The sequence below is a fragment of the Gracilinanus agilis genome, chromosome 1 (genome assembly GCF_016433145.1).
Source record: "Gracilinanus agilis isolate LMUSP501 chromosome 1, AgileGrace, whole genome shotgun sequence".
NCBI lineage: Eukaryota > Metazoa > Chordata > Mammalia > Didelphimorphia > Didelphidae > Gracilinanus > Gracilinanus agilis.
In genome coordinates this window covers 702,829,201-702,849,613 of record NC_058130.1, presented here as the reverse complement: position 1 = coordinate 702,849,613, position 20,413 = coordinate 702,829,201, and the positions used below count along the sequence as shown (strand labels likewise).

The 20,413-nt window shown below is 46.2% G+C and overlaps 1 protein-coding gene across 2 annotated transcripts; it reads left to right on the top strand.

The window, feature by feature from the left end:
• Nucleotides 1–455: 455 nt before the first annotated feature.
• Nucleotides 456–10,048, top strand: LOC123231992 (poly(U)-binding-splicing factor PUF60-like). Of its 2 annotated transcripts, XM_044658318.1 has the most exons (10): nucleotides 456–554; nucleotides 1,603–1,692; nucleotides 2,752–2,802; nucleotides 6,819–6,980; nucleotides 7,125–7,217; nucleotides 7,873–8,086; nucleotides 8,213–8,400; nucleotides 8,688–8,823; nucleotides 9,099–9,334; nucleotides 9,749–10,048. In XM_044658318.1, the coding sequence occupies exons 1-10, from the start codon at nucleotides 477–479 to the stop codon at nucleotides 10,046–10,048; spliced, it is 1,548 nt and encodes a 515-aa protein (XP_044514253.1). In that variant the 5' UTR covers nucleotides 456–476. The 2 variants fall into 2 exon arrangements, with proteins under 2 accessions (XP_044514253.1, XP_044514254.1); XM_044658319.1 differs by lacking the exon at nucleotides 2,752–2,802.
• Nucleotides 10,049–20,413: the final 10,365 nt, after the last annotated feature.

Genomic DNA, 20,413 nt, shown 5'->3' with positions numbered 1-20,413 from the left:
AATAACACACATAGGGCTCTATTGCAATGGAATGATTCTGCCAGGGGAAGGGCATGGTATGAGAGTGGCATGAGCTGAGAGTGTATAAAAACCATCTAGGCAGGAGGCCTTGAGAATGGTTCTTAGGAGTGGAGGGAAGAAAGGAGGGAGTTAATATCCAGAGAGGGAAGTCCAGATCCTAAGGATTCTGATTTTAGGGCTTTATCAGGATATTCTCCAGAAAGATATATTGTGTTATCACCTCTCCACCTGTCTACACGAAGAGAAAACTTTTTTGTATTATTTGTACTGAGGGGGTAAAAATGGAGAGAGATTGGGAGTTTGTAGAGTGGGGTTCTATATGGTTCCTTACCTAGGGGGTGGAGATGGAGTAGGGATAAGCAACAATGATACCCTTGGAGTTTGTACATCTGTATGAGGAGTGTGGAACAGCTGATCATGGCTCTTGTGTCTCCCAGGGCACAGATTCCATCAAAATGGAAAATGGGCAGAGCACAGCAGCAAAGATGGGGCTGCCACCCCTCACACCTGAGCAGCAGGAGGCCCTCCAAAAGGTGAGCAATCCTTTCCTTCCCTTCTCTGGTCCAGAAAGGGTTCCTTGTATAACAACATAATCCTGTAGGCCCATTGTATAGGTCAGCTTTGAATTTTGATCCCTTTCCCTTACTCTTGGCCTCCTTGATGAGCTGGTGATTCAGGCTCTTACAGGCATTAGGTAGAAGTCAGACCTCAGGGGGCTTTGGATTGGTAGAGACTTGACAAGAGCTGAGATGTTAGGTCTCTTACCCAGCCAAATTGTGAAGGAGCTGGTGTTGGTCCACAAAACTGGAAGGTATGGCCACTATTTCTCAAGTGAGAGAGCTGAAAGAGATGTCTTCTAGAGACCTTCTCCAGCTTTGGTGTCTATACCTAGAATTATATAGTCCTGTGTTGGCAAACCTATGGCACATGTACTGAAGGGGGCTGCTCTCTTTCTCCATTCCACATGTTCCTGAAGACAACGCTCACATCACCCTCCCTTTACCCAGCAGCCCCACAGAAGTACTTCCTCCCTCCCCTGTCTGGGGTAAGGCAGGGGCTCATTTGCAGTGTTGAGTGCAATTTGGGCACTGGGTCTCTAAAAGGTTTGTCATCACCACTATAGCCCCAGTTCCCTTATATTTTATCTTGTGTAGATTGTGTGGGGAAAAGCTTTGCAGAAAGGAATTCTTAACCTTTTTTGTGTTATGGATTGTCTCCTTTGGCAAAAAACCTTTTCAGGAAAATCTTTTTAAATGCATGTAATAAATAGGACTAAAGGAAAAACTATTATGCTGAAATACAGCTATCAACATATTAAAAAAAAACCAAACTCCAAAGTTCATGGATCCTAGGTTAAAAACCCTGCTTTTAGGATATAGGCAGACCAGGATGAGATCCAACTGGAAAAAGGGGTCTCCCATTCCAGACCCTTTGGGTAACTCTTTTCACTAGTGTTACTTTCACTCCTGAGTTATTAGCTATCAGGTGCCTGAATTTTCATGCCCAAGTCTGGGGAGGGATATAAGTGCACTCACCTGGGCCCTGATCTGTTACAACTATACTATCTTGCTTCTCTGATAGGCCAAGAAGTACGCTATGGAGCAGACCATCAAGAGTGTGTTGGTGAAGCAAACCATCGCCCACCAGCAGCAGCAGCTCACCAACCTCCAGGTGAGATACCGTCCTTCTTGTGCTTTACCTCCCTTCCCTACCCTTAGGATCCCAGGTCCCAGAGAGCCATGGCAGCTGGCTGGCCCCCAGGCCTCTCCTGCTGTTTCTCCAGTAAATGCCAAGTGTGCTGTGAAAAGTGCCCCTACCACCCAGATTGGGAAGGGAAGCTGCTGCTGCCTCCTCCTCTTCTTCTTCCTGTCCCCTTCCTTCTGGTTCCTGAGTAGTTTTTTTTCTTTTTTTAAATTTTAAACCCTTAACTTCTGTGTATTGACTTATAGGTGGAAGAGTGGTAAGGGTGGGCAATAGGGGTCAAGTGACTTGCCCAGGGTCACACAGCTGGGAAGTGTCTGAGGCCAGATTTGAACCTAGGACCTCCTGTCTCTAGGCCTGGCTCTCAATCCACTGAGCTACCCAGCTGCCCCCCTCCTGAGTAGTTTTACAAACTGGCTTAGCCCGGATTCCTGGGGCTCCAGAGACCCCTGAGCCTCCCCAGGGATTGATTCATCTCCACTTTCCCCAGTCCAATGGACTTTCTCTTCCCTGGTATTTTCTTTTGACCCTCCTTTCTCCTTGTTCTCCTTTTCTTTTTCCCATTGGCTCTGCCCTGTGTTGTTTGAGCCCATAGAACCCTTGTTCTTTTCCGTCACTCAGGGCTCCCACTCGCCTCCTTTCTCTGTCCCCATCTGCTGCCATCCCATCTTCAGTGCTCACTGCTCTTCCCTTCCCTCCCCTTTGCCTATCCTGGGCTGTCTGCATGGCCCACAGGCAACGTGGTGTGTCTAGTGGCTCTCATTGTCCACAAGCCTTGGGCTGAAAGGCCCCGTAATCTAGCTGTGCCCCTCAGCCTGCCTGCACCCCGCTCCCCCTCCCCCAGGGTAGGGTTGTCTGGGCTTGGCCTCTCCCCAAAGGTTTTCCTTCTCCCTGGGATGGGAACTTCCAGTTTGGATTGTGGGGCCAAGACACACGCCTAGGAGAGGCAGATCTGCTCTGCTCTGCGGTGATCATAGCGGGAGAATGCTCAGCTCCAACAGACTGAACTCTGTCTTTACTGTCTTTCAGATGGCAGCAGTGACAATGGGCTTTGGAGATCCTCTCTCACCTTTGCAATCGGTCAATAGAAATACTCACTTCTTCTGGGGCACATTTCCTTAGTCAGGGCCTAGAGGGGGGCAGTGAGGCCCGCGTGGTGGGGACCATGCTCCCCCAGCCCGGGCAGCAGCTGGCCAGCTGTTTGGGAGCACCCCCCCCCCCGGGACATTGGGGGACAGCCGTTTCCCTAGGGATGCTCCGTTCTGAGGGCCCGCCTTAAAAGTAACCGGCCAGGTAACTCCGGAGGGGCAGCAGCCGCCTGGGAGGGCAGCAGCCAGCCACGCACGCACTTGGGGCCGCAGAGGGCAGGCTCCCTGCACAACTACGCTCCCTCCCTCCTGGCCTGTCTCTTGGGCCGTGGTTGGGCTTCTGGTGAGAGAGGGGGGACCCCATGGCATCATGTTAAGTCCTGGGTGGGAGGGAGGAGGGGAGGGAATTCTATAAGGATCCCAGGGCTGGGGGAGGTGGGTGGAGGTAAGGGAGTGATAAAGTTATTGGAGGATGGACCTTGGGCTTTGTGGGCTGCCATTCATGGGTTGTCATGAACAGGGAGTTGCCTAGCCACCAGAGGAGTCCACCACTGGACCCAGGAGCAGCCCCTCTTTGGGGTTTGCCCAAGAAGTGGAAAGCCTTTCCTGTCCCTTAGGAGATAAGAATTTATATAAGGAGGGCAGCTTTTCCACCAGCCATTCCTATCACCCTTCCTCTTTCCTCCATTCCCCCCACCACCACCCCTCCCCAGCCTCAGTATGAAATTGGGGCAAAGCCCTGGGCTGGGGGGAGCTTCAGAGAGAGACGGAGGAGAAATAGAGTCCTCACCATCAGGATGTCCCTATTCTAAGAAGGAAATAGCTCCTGGTCATGTGCAAAGGGGAAGAGCCTCTAGTTTGAGCTCTGTGGCTCTTACCCTTAGGGAGCCCACCTGGTCTGAGGGAACATTGTCCCTGGTCTGGTAGGGAAAGGACAACCCCCTGGTTTGATTGGTGTTAATGCTCTCTTGCAGAGCTCCTGAGCCCAGAAGGAGAGACTGTCCTTGCTTTGATGGTGATAAGAGAGGGCCTCACTGCATTTTGATAAGAGAACTTGACCCAGCTCTCAGGCAACCTCTGCTCTGAGGGAGATGTGGCCCCTGCCTTCAGGAAGGCCCTGCTTTAAGGTGGAAAAGAGACCTCAAATTGATAGAGAGGGTCCTTGTCTTTAGGGAGGAAGGTAGAGCTACAACCTTCAAGGTGTCTCCCCTCTGAGGAAATAGAGAGCTTGCAAGGCAAGCTGACCTGATGGGGGGAAGAGTCGTGGTCCCTGCCGCCTGATTATGCCCTTGTCCTGGAAGGAGAGGGGGCATCCCAGGTTGATGAGAAATAAACTCTGCCCTTGAAGACTCCCCTCCAACCTGAGGGAGTGAGACAGGGCTTTGTTCTTAGGAAGCCATTGGTCAGAATGAAAAGTTCGTCCCCTTGGAGAACCCTCAGTTTGAGGTGGGGAAGATAACTCCATTTTAAGGGAGGAGGCATAAGACCTGTCTGGGGAGAGACAGGCCCCCCGATTTGGAGAATTTACGTTTAGTATCTAAACAATTCTCTTAGTCACTTTTTCATAATGACTTCTAGGCCTGGGGTTGCCTCTTTCCTGTTTTTGTCATTCTTCCCCCTCTCACCCCAAGAACCAAGAACCACTATGGTCTTGTCTCAAGCCCTGTTCCTTTGGGGTCAATGGGTCAAGTGCCAAGACTTGAAGGTGAGGGGCAAACTTAAGGATTGACTTGTCTGAATTATTTCTGCCTTTTCCAACTCTCCTGTTCTTCCCAAGGTGGCCCTCCTCAGTCAGGAAAGGGCTAGCTCCAGCATTGAGCCCCAAGTCAGGGGTAAGGGGGAGAGGGAGGGTGTCCTTTTCATGTACTTTGAGCTGTTCTTTAAGGAGGACAGCCTGCTTCCCTGCCTTCTCCCCCCCCCCCCTTTTCTGGTGTACCCTGAGCCCACTGAGAGAGGCCTGAGCACAGCTGGTTCTCTCCAGGCCTTTCCCAAGAGCAACACTCTGCCTGGTGCCTAGACTGCTGATTTGGGGAATGAGGGTGGAAGTAGAAGAGACATTGTAATATCTCAGAGCATGGTATGGGTGAGTCTATGATGCCCCCCCAAACGAGGGGGACATTTCACCCACAGGGTCGGTGAGAGCCCCAGCCTTATCCTGGGAACAAGGCCTTTCCTCTCCTCTGCTATGGCCAAGATCTTATCTGTCTGTCGATCTCCTTCGCCCCACAGCTGCTGGAAGGAAGCCCACCGCTCTCACTTTGTGAGGCTCTTACCCATAGAGAAAACCCACTAGAGTAGGGGTTAGGATGCCAACTCCTGTCTCTTCCTCACCAAAGGAATCTCCCAAACATCTTACTACTGTTGATGCAGGCAGTTGCTCCATATTCATTCTGGGTCATTAAAGGGTGAGGTGAGGAGCTGGCCTATTGGGATTGCATTTGCCCTCCCTGCTCCCCCCTAGCAAGGACTGATTCTACTTCATGGGGCCTGTGCAGGTATGGGTTTTGGCATCTATGTGGTTTATTCTGTGGAGGTGGAATCCAAACCCCTTGGCCAGCCCCCACCCCCACCCCACCCCCTGGATGCCATAGCCATACAGTCTTTGGACAGGACAAAGCATAGCTGAGAGAAAGCTATTTGGGCTCTCTTACCTTGTTCCCTCTGTCCTCTCTTGTGGACCTTCCCAAGAGGACCTGCTACTAGAGGTGTGTTGGCTAGTGCCAGGACCAGCTCCAGGTTTCTGCTTTGAGCTCCCCTTAGCACCTTCCCAGCTCCTGTTCCTGGGTGCTGCTGTTTTTTTTTTTTTTTAATTTAGAATATGCTCCATGGTTCCATGATTCATGTCCTTTCCCTGTCCTCCAAATCTCCCCCACCCATAGCCGACACACAATTCTACTAGGTTTTACATGTATCATTGATCAATAACTATTTCCACATTATTGATCGTTGCACTAAGGTGATTGTTTAGCATCTACATCCCCAATGATATCCCCATCAACCCATGTGTTCAAGCAGTTGTTTTTCTCATGTTTCTACTCCCACAATTCTTCCTCTGAATGTGGATAGGTGCTGGTCTGTCTTAAGCCCGGTGGGTATACTGAGCCTGGATGAGGAGGGGAGAGCCAAGAGTTGGGCCTATAGTTTGTTGAATTTAGAGCTCAGCCTGTAGTACCCCAAGTTCTGGATTAGGCCCTTGGGGCTCTGGATTCTCCCTTTTTATCCCTAGGCTGGAATTGTGCAGCTTTCAGAGGCAGCCTCCCAAGGTGGGAGTGCTGCATAGAGGGGATCTCCCAGCCTGAGGCTAATGGGGCTCTCTCCACCAGGCCTGGAGTCTAGGGCTCCTGGGACTGCTCTACACATAGAATTCAAACCCCTCCAAATCATCTGACTCCTGGCTATGGACCCAGCATTGACTGCCTGTTGCCTATGTTCTGGGCAATCAGGCTTGACCTTGGAGCAGGGAGGGAGGAGTGAAAGGGAAGAGGGTTTCAGGGGAGGGAGAGGAAGGACAGAAGGCCTGGTTGGGTTGGGGCTTTTGTTGAATTCTCCCTGCCTTGAATAGCCTGGTTTCCTTTAGGCCTGGCTTCATTTCCTTGAGTCAGACATGGGGCAGTCCTTTTATACTGAATTCCTCATAAACATGGGAAGGAAGTAGGGAATGGGGGAAAGGTATGGACATCCCAGGCCTGGCCACCTGAGGCAGCCATTGCAGAGGTGACTGGTCAGCATCAGTTGTGTGACTGGGAGCTGGCCTTTGTGGGAAGTAGCAGGGGGGGATGGGATTGGGGGCCTGCCTGCCCGCCTGCCAGCCTGCTGCCACCTTGCCCTGCACAGCCTGGCCAGAGCCTGCCCCTGCTGCTGTGCGTGTGTGCAGGGTGAGCTGTCTCCCACAGCTCTGAGAAAGGGTGCTGGGCTGGGGCTGGGGATTGGGGAGAAAATTTTCCTGGCTCCCTCCCTCTTCCCCCATGCTCATGGGTCAGTGGTTCTTTCTCTTTCTCTCTCCTCTAGATGGCAGCTCAGAGGCAGAGGGCACTGGCAATCATGTGTCGGGTGTATGTGGGCTCCATCCACTATGAATTGGGAGAAGACACCATCCGCCAGGCCTTCACCCCCTTCGGTCCTATCAAGAGCATAGACATGTCCTGGGACTCGGTCACTATGAAACACAAGGTGGGCCTGAGCCTCCTCCAGTTACCTTCCCTTCTTTCCCAGTCCTGGGTGGGGTAAGAAGGAAGCTTTGCCTCCAGGGGTTGCTAAGTATAAGTAGGTCCAGGGCTCCCCATCCCCTGTAACCTGACTTTTTCCCTGCATTAGGGTTTTGCCTTTGTGGAATATGAGATGCCAGAAGCAGCCCAGCTGGCCTTGGAGCAGATGAACTCTGTGGTGCTAGGAGGAAGGAATATTAAGGTGAGGAGCTTTGGGGGAGTGGCCTGCCCCTTAGTATGGGGTAATCAGGACCAGGAGGTAGGTGAAGAAGGGAGGCTCACAGGAGCAGAGACCAGAACAAAACCAAAAGCTCACTGCATAGTATTTATAGGGAGTGGAAGGTTGAAGGGAATGGACAGGGTGAATGCTTCACTGGAAAGGCCTAATGACAGACACCCCTTCTCTGCTGGTATTGGGATCCCATTCTGGATTTATGTGGCCATGATCCTTGGTCTTTCATACTGGCATGAAATCTCATGAGGATTTACTCTTACAACCACAGCTTTATTTCTATGAAATGTCTTGGGAGCACTTTCAAAGGCAATTAAGTGCAGGCATGTGAAGCAGACTGTTCCTCGATTCACAGGGGAACCAGGTTAGGAGATACCTAAAGAATGGCAGGGCAGAGTGCCTTGGACCTAGGCTTGACCTAGCTGCCACTTGGATAGTCCTTACCCCCTTGGCTGCTCTGAGAGATTTAACCATGGGGTCTCTGAGGACAAAGACCTGCCTTTCCTGAATCATAGTTCCAGCCTGGTTGGTGGTCAGGAAATGCATTAGTTAGTGTGGTCTGCTTGGCCTGTCTGTACTTTTGAGTGGTCTGCCTAGCTTGTCCATTCATGCCACCCACTCTCAGGTGGGTAGGCCCAGTAACATCGGACAGGCCCAGCCCATCATTGACCAGCTGGCTGAAGAAGCCAGAGCCTTTAACCGCATCTACATGGCCTCAGTACACCAGGACCTATCAGATGAAGACATCAAGACTGTGTTTGAGGCATTTGGCACCATCAAGTCATGCACTTTGGCTCGGGACCTGACCACAGGGAAACACAAGGGCTATGGCTTCATAGGTGAGCCCAGGAAAGAGTAAGGGAAGGGAGAAGGGCCATCAACAAGGCTCTGACTCAAGGGAAAGATGGAGGAAGGGGCCATGGATGAACTGCCACATCTCTTAACTCTTTTCTCTAACCTTGCAGAATATGAAGCGGCCCAATCATCTGAGGATGCCGTCTCCATGAATCTCTTTAACCTGGGGGGCCAGTACCTTCGGGTGGGCAAGGCAGTCACACCACCTATGTCCCTACTTATATCTGCCACTCCTGGTGGTCTCCCACCTGCAACTGCTGTTGCAGCTGCTGCTGCCACAGCCAAGATCACTGCCCAGGTGAGAGCCATGTCAGCAGAGTTAAAACAGGGAGAGGAGGGGAGTTGGGTTGTATATGTGCATGTGTGTATATATACATTTATTTATTTGTTTGTTTGTTTATTTGTTTGTTTACTTATTTATTTATTTTAAAACTTTCATTATTGGGAAGGCCAAGGGATGGCTTTGAAGTTGGGGAAAAGAGGTGAGGTGTGCTGCTGGTCTGGGGCTAGAGAAGAAACGTGGGGTGGTTGGCTGGTCATCAGTTGTGGAAAATCTTAGCTTGAGGTTTTACTGTTGTGTTGTAGGAAGCAGTGGCTGGTGCAGCTGTACTGGGCACTCTGGCCACACCTGGGCTAGTGTCACCAGCACTGACTCTGGCCCAGCCCCTAGGAGCTCTGCCACAAGCTATCATGGCAGCCCAGGCCCCTGGAGTCATCACAGGTAAGCACTGCAGCCACCCATGCCAGTCTGTTGCAAGATTCCCCATTGTCCTTGTCCTTTCTGAACTTGAATGACCTCTTTCTCTACCCAGCTTTGTTGCTTTTCATAGATTTTTTCCTCTGTCATTATTCATGTCCAACGTCACCACTGTTTCCCCATTAGGACTTGAGCAAATAGCTATGGGAAATAATGTGTGCCTGTGTGGTGGGTGATGAAGGAAGTGGGGAGAAGATAACTTCATCTCATAATCCATAGTTAATATTGTTGTGTGACAGGTGTGACCCCTGCAAGACCTCCCATCCCTGTCACCATTCCTTCTGTGGGGGTGGTGAACCCCATTCTGGCTAGCCCTCTGACACTAGGCCTCTTGGAGCCTAAGAAGGAGAAGGAAGAGGAGGAACTGTTCCCTGAATCAGAGCAGCCGGAGATGCTGAGTGAGCAGGAGCACGTGAGCATTTCAGGCAGTAGTGCCCGCCACATGGTCATGCAGAAGCTGCTGCGGAAACAGGAGGTATATGGGACCCCCAGAGCTCATCCTTGCCTACTCGCCTATCCCATCCCATTCCCATCATTCTGGTTGTATGTATCTCCCAAATCTATGTCCTTCTACTCTAGGGTAGCTCTCCATCTCCATGGATCCTTGCCCTGATTTTGAATAACTCCAAACATATCAATTCCTAGGAACTTCCTAGTCTGATATCTTTGGGTTCCACTTGCTATTCCTTTGAACTCCCCTTAATTCTATGGGAGAAGGGATGGAAAGGAGGGTATATGGCAAAAGTTGTCAGAGTGGAGGGGCAGCATGAAGATCTGAACTAACCCCCAGGTGGGGTAGTCATCAGAGCAGGAGAGAAACCCTTCCCAACTGCACCTCTGAAATGGAGGGCACCTCATCTCAATGCTCACATCCCCTTCTTCCCTCCAGTCCACAGTGATGATTCTACGCAACATGGTGGACCCCAAAGACATTGATGAGGATTTAGAGGGGGAAGTGACAGAAGAATGTGGCAAGTTTGGGGCTGTCAACCGTGTCATCATCTACCAAGAGAAGCAGGGTGAAGATGAGGATGCTGAAATTATAGTCAAGATCTTTGTGGAGTTCTCAATGGCCTCAGAGACACACAAGGCTATCCAGGCTCTCAATGGGCGTTGGTTTGCTGGCAGAAAGGTGGTGGCTGAGGTCTATGACCAAGAGCGCTTTGACAATAGTGACCTGTCTGCGTGACCTCGACCCTTCTCCTCCCCAACCTCTCACAGACTTGAATCTTCCTCTTCTTGTCTCACCCCTCCAATTTGTGTAGAAAGACATATGGGACTCTCCCTGGGAGGCTGAATTCAGCCCCTGCCTGGCTTTTTTGTGTAGTTTGGATAAAAGTACGGATGCTGCTGGCCCCCTGTACACACCATGTGTGAGATCATATACTTGCCAGCTCTCCCCAACTCTCCATGGACTTTGATCTTCCAGGACCACCCTCTAGGCTTTGGCAAGAGCTTTCTGGCCCTTGTGGTCCTTTGAGGGGTCATTTATTTTTATTTTTATTTTTTTAGATTTAAATATTTTATTTTTTTAGAAAAATTTTCCATAGTTATATGATTCATGTTTTTACTTTCCCCTTCACCCTCCCCATAGCCAATGCACATTTCCACCGGTTTTAACATGTGTCATCAGTCAAGACTTATTTACATATTATTGATAGTTGCATTGGTGTGGTTGTTTCAAGTCTATATCCCCAATCATGTCCACATCAACCCATGTGTTCAAGCAGTTGTTTTTCTTCTGTTTCCACTCCTGTAGTTCATCCCCTGAATGTGGGTAGCATTCTTTTCCATAAATCCCTCAGAATTGTCCTGGGTCATTGCATTGCTGCTAGTACAGAAGTCCATTACATTCAATTTTACCACAGTGTATCAGTCTCTGTGTACAATGTTCTTCTGGCTCTGCTCCTTTCACTCTGCATCAATTCCTGGAGGTCTTTCCAGTTCACATGGAATTCTTGAGGGGTCATTTAGCCTCACCCTTCTTGTCAATTTTTTCAGTTCAAGTGTTTGCTCTGTGCTAGGCTGTATTGGGGGAAAACAGGAAAAGATATGGTCTTCCCCTCAAGGGACCTCATGGCTGGGTAAAAAATGCACACACAATGAAATAGAATGATGCAAGTAGTCTCTACTCTCTGTTTTCTGCAGAAAGATAAGGGACTGTCCCTTTGGGGCTGGGCCCAGCTGTATCAAGCCTGTGGTTTTGTTGTGTGAAGATGCAAAGCATGGAATACCTGCAAAGGTACAGGGATAGCCTCACCCAGAATTCCAGGGGACCCCCCCCTGGAGAACTTTGGGTGAGGGGCAGTTGAGAAGGGTTTGAGTCAGTTATTTGGTGGAGGTTGAAGTGAGCAGACACTCTGCTTACTATTCAAGACTTAGGAGTTCATCTGAGGTGGCCATTGTAGCATAAGCTAGTGGTTTCTACTCATAGGGTTAGCCTGTTTGTTATTACTATTCTTCATTAATATTAATATATAATTACTTAGTGATTAGAGAGTAAAGATATTTATCAATAGCAAGAGAGCCAGTTTTAGTTAAGTGTCTTCATTCCCCTCCTCCTGTGGGAAGGGGGAAGGGCAGCATCAACTTAACAGTTCAGGGTTTCTTCTCATTATCCTAAAACTTTCATTAACTTCTCTAGTTTTCCTTGTTATTATTTAATATAACCTTTATCTTCAAATCTGTGCCTGGTAGTTATTTGGGGGGATACTCGCAACTCAGTCTGGACTTCTAGTTTGAATCCTGTCTACTGCCAGTTTAAGAAGATCTTCTCTGTCCTCAAGTTAGTTAACTAGTTTCTATATATTCATCTTACTGACCTGTGAGGAATATGAATTAAAGAAAAGGAACATCATTGGGGTTTCAGCCATAACAGAAACTTACCAGAAGAATCTTATTCCTGTCTTCATTACCAACTGAAGCAGTAGCAGTTAGAGGGGGAGGGGTTTGAGAGCCAGGAGTGTTTAGCCCCCTCCTTTCCTCACTGAAGCCTGTCAATCTCTGGCCTTTGATTTGAAGCTCTAATATTGGCCCTGACACATTATCTGCTTCTCCAAATTATCTGTTATTATCATCATAACAGGTTTAAATACAAAAATGAAGGTCATTACAGATCTTAAGTAGACAACAATTCTGGTCAGTACATTTCAAAAGAAAGTTCTACAGAAGAAGATTTGGGTCACACAAAATCAAGGTGGATTTGGTTACTGGGGCATGGGAGCAGCATTTTAAGGGTAGAAACAGGACAAGTAGAGAAAAGGGAGAATGTTGAGTTGTCTCTGAAAGAGGGGCAAAAGTCCATGGAGAAATTGGCTTCAAGTGAGGGCATTTCCTTGGTCATTATTGCCTACCACAAAGAACTCCTTGCCTTATCTAGATCATTGAGGGAAAAGGAAGAATCCAGGAAGATTAAGTGGGAGGAAAAAGGTTTAGCTTCATATTCCCTAAAGAATTGCTGCTGTATCTGCCTTCACCCTTCCTGTCTTCCTTTTCTCACTTGAGTCTTTTACCTGCTCTCTTTTCCAGTTGTTAGGCCCTTCAGCAGGGACCTTAGCATGGGGATAAGCTCTTCCCTCTGTATGGTTTGGTTTTTTTTCCTCCACTTCCTTAGTAGCTGATTTGAGAGCAGGAGCATTGATTTGGATCCTCAAATGAGCTTCAAATTATGATTCTACTTAGGGTTCACCCAAACTTTTGAATCAGTCTGCAAGTAAATAATGAGTATCTACTATGAAAAGGACATCCTCCTAGGGCCTCTGGGATTAAAAGTATAGGCATACCCTGAAAAATGTTGCCCTGCCTATCATTTCTCGGTAGCATCATTCTGGGGGCAAATAATTGGCTTTAAGGAAGGCTTCTGTCACATAGTTCTACCAGTTACTCACTTAGTAGATTTCCTATGCACCCAATTGCCCCTACTAAAGTTGTGTTTTTATAGAACCAGTTAACAGTGGTGACATGGGGTATGCCACATTCCCACCCTCAAGTAGACAACAGTTAGTTGAAATAACATGTACATATATGAAAAGTTAAATAATGTGCTCTCATGTGGTTGCCTTACATTATTTAAATTTGCTTCCTTTTGGAAAGCATTTCTCCTCTCAGCAAGCCTGTCACCTTTTCTACCTCAATTTTTCTAGATATAAAATAAAGGCCATCAGAGAAATGTATGCCCATTTAAAAAAAATTATGGGCTGTCTGTTGATAATAGGCAAGAATGAAGGACAAGACTAAGGGACTGCTCATGTATTCTTCTGTTTTCTCCAAAATTATGAACTTCAGGAAGGCACTCAGCACATTAAATGGATCATCTGTGATGAATTTATAAGAGGAAATGGATAGAGTGAGGTCTGCATTATTGACAGTCATTGGAGAATAGAAGTTAAGCAGGAATGTAGTAGCCAAAGAAACACATTTGTATTAAATAATGACTATTAGAAGTCTTCTAGTAGGTAGACGCCCCCGCCCCGCCCTTCCGGGAGCCCCTTCCACCTAAGCTCCCAGCTGGCTCAGGCCTGGCCCTCACCTTCCTTCTCACATGCAGCCAGGAACTCCCTTGAAGTCCCCTGCCTCCCAGTCCCTCCTCAGATGCTGCCCAGGGCACTTGTGCCCAAGGCAGTGCCATCCCCAGACCTTGATGATCCCGACCTGGCCTCACCTTACTGCTCCCTGATAAGAGAGGCCAGGGGCTCCTGATGCCTCCTGCCCAGAATCACTTGGCTTTGGATCCTGTAATCCTCATCTAGGGGGCCCTTGGCCTAAGTCTCTTTGATCTTGTCTTGCCTGCCTGTTCCCCCTATTCTCTTCCCTTCTCTACATCCTGGAGGAGGGGAACCTTCCTGAAGCACCATGCTGAAGTGCATCCCCTTGTGGCAGTGTAACCCACAGGTGGAGTCCGTGGACAAGTGGCACTTGTGTTATTTAAAAATCACTTGGGATACTTGGAACTACATTTCCCGTGATCCCCAATTTCCTGTGATTCCTGTTTTGGATTATGTATTCAAGGTTAGGGACTGTTTTAAATAGGGGGGGAGTGACTTTGAACTTTCTCTTTAGCTACCTGAGCTTGCGAAGATAGGAAGGTAAAATGACTGAGGTGATGTTGGAATAGGTTTCTTACAGGCACGTGGTAAATTTATCTCTATCAGCATGGCTTTTATTAAAATACTATTCTCCCTTCTAATCTCGGCCCTCATCATTTTTTTTTTTAACCCTTGTACTTTTCGGTGTATTGTCTCATAGGTGGAAGAGTGGTAAGGGTGGGCAATGGGGGTCAAGTGACTTGCCCAGGGTCACACAGCTGGGAAGTGGCTGAGGCCGGGTTTGAACCTAGGACCTCCTGTCTCTAGGCCTGACTCTCACTCCACTGAGCTACCCAGCTGCCCCCCTCATCATTTTTAATTATAACACCCTGCTCACTATAGGCCATTTCAGAAGAGATCTGTCGTTACGGCCAAACCCTGGAAGAACTGCTGCTTTATGCCAACCAGCTAAGGGAGCTACCTAAGGTGAGAGGTTAGGATGGGCATTCCAGGAGGCACAGCATTATAAAACCACTGGGCTGTGTTCCTCATACCCTTTCCACCAGTATGTATGTGGGATGGATAGCTAGCTGTCTGCTCTTTCATGTTATGTTAGGCATATCCTGTAGGACACTGAAAAAGTTGTCTTTTATTGCCACTAGGAAGCTTTAGAAATAGGCACCATTTTCTCTGAGTACTAGGGCAAGGGATAACCCAAACATGATGGGCAAGAGTTGTGTTGCTGCAGACAGCTTTCCCATATCCCATGAGAGTCATGTATCTTGGCTGGAGGGGTTCCACTGGTTCTGAGTTCTGCTATCATCAGGATAAATTGCCTTTCCTTTCAGTAGGGGGTGGGGCTTTCTGGGGGGTGGGTAGGGAGGGAGGGAAGAAGGAGAGAAACAGGACTTCTGGTCAGAATGACTGCTTGAGAGAAGACCATTAAAATCCCAAATCCTCGAGTAGAACTCTGAAGTTCACAATAGACTGAATGAATAATGACTAAGAAATTCAATAAAAAACTTCATAGAGTCCCCAGCTGTGTGACTCTGGGCAAGTCACTTGACCCCCATTGCCTACCCTTACCACTCTTCTGCCTAGAAGCCAATACACAGAAGTTAAGAGTTTAAAATTAAAAAACAAACAAACAAACAAACAAAAATACGTTCATAGAGGGTTATCTTCAATTGCAAAACCCCATGGCCAGATGGATTCACAAGTGAATTCTATCAGATATTTAAAGGACAAATAATCCTAATACTATATAAACTATTTGAGAAAATAGGCAAAGAGGGAGCTTTATCAAATTCATTTTATGACACAAATATGGGGCTGATACTTAAGCCAAGAAGAACAAAAACAGAAAATTATAGGCCAATTTCCTTAATGATGTGAACATTTTAAATTAAATACAATCAAGGAGACTACAGCAATATATCACAAGAATCATTCACTATGATCAGGTGAGATTTATAGTAGGAATGCAGGGTTAGTTTAATATTGGGAAAATTATCAGCATAACTGACCATACCAATAACAAAACTGACGGACATCACATGATTATTTTAATAGATGCAGAGAAAGCCTCTGACAAATAGCACCCATTCCTATTAAAAACATTAGAAAGCATAGGAATCAATGGACCTTTCCTTAAAATGACAGTATAGATTGAAAACCATCATCAAGTATCATCTGCAATGGGGATCATTGGGGATTCCCAATAAGATCAAGGGTGAAGCAAGGTGTGCATTATCACCACTATTACTTAATATTGTACTGGAAATGCTAGATTTAGCAAGAAGAGAGAAAAAAGAAATTGAAGGAATTTAAGTAGGCAGTGAGGAAACTAAACTATCACTCTTTGCAGATTACATGATGGTATACTTAGAGAATCCTAGAAAATCAACTTAAAAACTAGTTGAAATAACTTTAGCAAAGTTACTACAAGCTACAAAAGAAACCCACACAAATCATTAGCATTTCAATATACTGCCAAAAAACGTCCAGCTACAAGCCATAGAAAGAGAAATTCCATTGAAAATAACTTGACAATATAAAATACCTGGAAATCTACTTACCCAGACAAACACAGGAATTATAGGAACACAATTACAAAACACTCTTCTGTAGAAATAAAACTAGATCTAAACAACTAAAAAAAATAGTAATTGCTCATGGCCAGCCAGATCAGTATTATAAAAATGACAATTCTACTCGAATTAACTTACTTATTCAGTACCATACCTATCAAACTACCAAAAAAACTTTTATAGAACTAGAAAAAAAATCTGGAAGAACAAAAGATCAAGAATATCAAGGGAGTTAAAAGTGAAAAAATGTGAAGGAAGGTGGCCTAGCAGTACCAGATCTCAAACTGTCCTATAAAGCAGTAATCATCCAAATGATCTGGTACTGGCTAAGAAATAGAATGGTGGATCACCTTAGAACTCCCCAAGAAGTCACCCAGTAGTCTGAAGGAAAGGGTATCCTACCAGCAAAGCTTCCCAGTATGACCCCAAATGGTCAGAAATATCTGTAACCTACAAAATTCTATGTCTAGAATCCCTAAGAAAGTGACTAAAGTTGTCTATACCTTTTGACTCAGAAATCTCTCTTCTTTAGCATCTCACCCAAGAAGATCAAAGACAGAAGGAAAGGTCTCAAAGACAGAAAAATATTTAGAGCAGTCCTTTTAATGGTAGCAAAGAATGGAACTCATTAATTTTGGAAGGATTAAATAAATTGTGGTGCACAGATAGAAGGCAGTATTACTACATTATAAGAAACAAGTATCCCTTCTACTTTGTGACTTTCTCTATCATGGTTTTGATCTATCACAAGTAGGCATGAGAAAGCAAATGAAGCCACAGATGACATGTGAAGGCTAACAGATGACACAGAAAAAGTTTAAAAATTCAGAAATGCATAAAATATATGTATAGTATTTTATAATATAAACATTTTCTTTTTTAATACCATAATCACAATTTCCTTTTTGAAGTTAAAATAAGTAAAAAGTTAAAGTTTGCATAAAGAACACAAAAGCCAGCAGACACAAAGGCTAAAAATGTAGCGATATCTTTAAAAGTTTAAAAGTAACTCATAAATTCATTTAAGGTCCTGTAAACACCCCCAAAAAGAAAAAAATTCAGACTTCTTTTTTGGTATGAAGGGAGAGTCAAAAAATCTTACGTGGATTTTCCAGCTCATGGATAGGGTACTGTACCCTTAACCCCTGTGATATTGAAGGGATACCTATGGATGTTTCTTCATTTGCCATCAGTTGCTCTGCTTGGTTTCAACTCCATCATGAGATCATTTTCTGTGGGAGGCCATCAAAGTTCATGACATTCACACTGTCTTGCATGCACTCTGAAACCCTAATAGCAGGTGACAGAAGGATGGTGATTCCACTATGTGACTCTTTTCTCACTAACATTTCCTTTTATTGGAATTCTTGTAATCAATATCTCTATTCAGCCCCAGGAACATATAAAGGAACATCATAGGCAATTATTAGAGCCCTTACAGCCCCCGTAATGATTAAAAATGATAGAGGCTGATATTATGAGGAAAAGTAATATTTTAATTACCATGGCCATGTTGGAAAAATATATATAAGACCACGCCTGACTATTTCAAAAAATGCCACCCATCTGTATCTCCTCCCATCTTCTCTAAGTAGCCAAAGAGGTCGTCTCAAGGCCGACCTCCGAATTTAAGCTGTGCTATACGTTGGAGACGTCACCACGTCCAAAACCGGAAACCCATTGGATCACGGAAAATGTAGTCTCAAAGTCCCCCACATGTTCACAGGAAGTTTGTCATATATCTACATATCTTGAGGCTTAATACTTCTAAATAGAACCCCAGTAATTTTAAATAACACAGCCCCCTACAAACTCCTAGGAAATTCCCATCTTTTACTTGCAGTAATATAGAAATTCCCCTAGAATTTCTTCTAGAAGAAGTCACTTCACAACAAACCAGCAAATAGTGAGTTAAAGATTTTAAAATACTGACTTAGGTTCCCATACACAGATGCCTGCAAAAACAGGCCAGAATAGTCTCCAGGTTTCCCCTCACCCTAGTCCCCAATTCGGTACAGTACACATAAAAGAACAATGAAATGATAAATGGAGAAATTGTCTCCTGAACTTTCCTACCACTGTAGCCCAAGAGATATGTCAAACACACTGAAAAGTATGGAAAAGTTACAGGAGAATGAAAAATATGACACAATACATTGTCTCTGAGAAGAGATGTATGGTGGGAATGGAAATCATGCCAACATGTATGTAATCTTAGGGAAAAAAAGGCATAAAAATAAAGATCAGCAAATGGCCCCCCAGAACAGCTTGTGCAAACCTCACTGGCCCTCTGGCTGTTTTCACTCATGTTGCTGTCGTCGTCGTTCCATCCCCAAGAGACTGTCCCATCGAGAGCTGGTCTTTTGTAATTTTCATCATGCTCCACTCAGGATAAACTCAACCCAGATAAACTTCTCACCTATCATCATAGAGATTGCTTCAGTTTTGCTGCTCAGCATTTTCTCAGACCCCTTAGTTGTTTCTGTCCCTCTGTTTGAAGGACTGGAGTGCAGAACAAAAATCTCTTCCCAGAGCTTCTCCTTATAGAAGACTAAGAATCCCAACATCTCTTCACTTTCCATCAGCTGTTCTGCTTGGTTTTGACTCCATTCTCATATGTTGTCATACCCCTGCATGAAACCCTTTGGTACCACCCCCTTTTTAGCTTCCTTTTGAATATTGTCTTCTCCCACTAGATTATAAGCTCCTTGAGGGCAGGGACTTTTAAAATTTCTATCCCCAGTATTTTGCACAGTGCCTGGCACACAGTAGGCACTTAATAAATATTTATTGTATCATATTATAAATATGAAGACTACAGATGTAACGACTGTTATTCATGTATCATAAATATGAAGACTATAGATGTAACAACTGTTATTCATTGATACTGTAGAGACCCAAGCAAGAGTTGAGCAGTTGATATCTTTTCAACTTGGATTTCTGGGATTGTATTTTTGGAGGGTTCTGAGACGGAGGAATCAGAATGAATAAGCACCCATTCTTGTTCCTCACCAAAAGTGGGCAGTGTTTAGTGGGATGTCCAATCTCTGGGTACCAGTTATTCTTTTCCTTCCTGTGTGATCCACTAAACTCCAATCATGGACAATAGGAATTATAAAAGAAGCAAAGCAAAGATCACTCTTTCTCTCCTTGCAAAGAAATGATGAGTATGCTGTTGAGAAGATAAGGTAGCCAGAAGGAATTTCTTTGCTCTTCACTTGACTAGTAAAAAGAGGTTGGTTCAAAATTCACATCTCCAATAAGATTATGAAAGATTGCTCTTCCGGTTAAGATGGCGGCAGTGTAAGGAGCAGCTGCTCGATCTCTCCTGACCGAAGCATACAGACCTCCTCAAGGGGAAATAAAAACGAGTCCAGAGGAACGAAGGAACCCCACAACAGGGCGCAGCATTGAAGGTATGCAGAATCGGGGCATTTCCACGCTATAAAGGGGTGAAACAGCTCTCACTAAAATGCGAGAGGAAGAAGCCCCTCCCCCACCCCCCACACCCCACACAACGTGCCAACGCACAAGTGGGAAAACAGGACTGGGGCAACCAGATAATCACTGGCAGCCCCGGAGCCTGTACCTGTGTGCAGCAAGACGAGGGACCCCAGGTGGCTGGGGGCACACACGGACTTTCCCCAAGCGCCCACGTGGGTGAAGGCACAGCTGAGGGCCCGGAAAAAGGCCCCTAAAACACGGCCTTTCCCAAGCGCTGAAGGCATCGCCTCAGGTGCGAATAAAGATCTCCAGCCCACAGACTTTCACTACCTTCTGCCGGGGGTGAAGGCAGCGCCCTAAGAGCATCTGCACAGGCAAAGGCAGTGCCCTAGGCTTGGATAACGATTTCCAGCCCAGGCTTGGACCTCCAGTGAGGACCTGGTGCAGACCTGAGTGCGGCAGTGGAAGCAGCCCCAAAGACTGCTGAAGGAACCTCGGGCAGAGGGGCAGACCGGGAACTACCAGGAGGCCTGACCCCGAGGACAAGGAGACCGGAGCCCAGAGCTTGTAAGGCCCAGGCAGACCCTGAGTGCAAAGACAAAGCTGAAAAGGGGCGGGGCCAACAATGGCCAGCAATAAAGAAGTGCAGAAGAAAAAGACTATCAAGAGAAACTCTGGAACACTCGACAACTTCTACACAGAGAAAATCCAGACACCAGAGGAGGGAAAACAAAAATCCAAACCTCCCCCAAAAAATGAAAGCTGGTCACAAGCTATGGAAGAGTTTAAAAATGAAATGTTGAGGAAGATGGAAGAAATCTGGCAAGAAAATAACAGTTTAAAAGGCAGAATTTCGCAATTGGAAAGTGAGACAAGACAACTGAAGACCAAAAATGACCAGATTGAAAAGGAAAACCAAAACATTAGAGCCGAAATCCAAAACATTAAAGCCGAAAACCAAAACATTAAAGCCGAAAACCAGTCCTTAAAGGC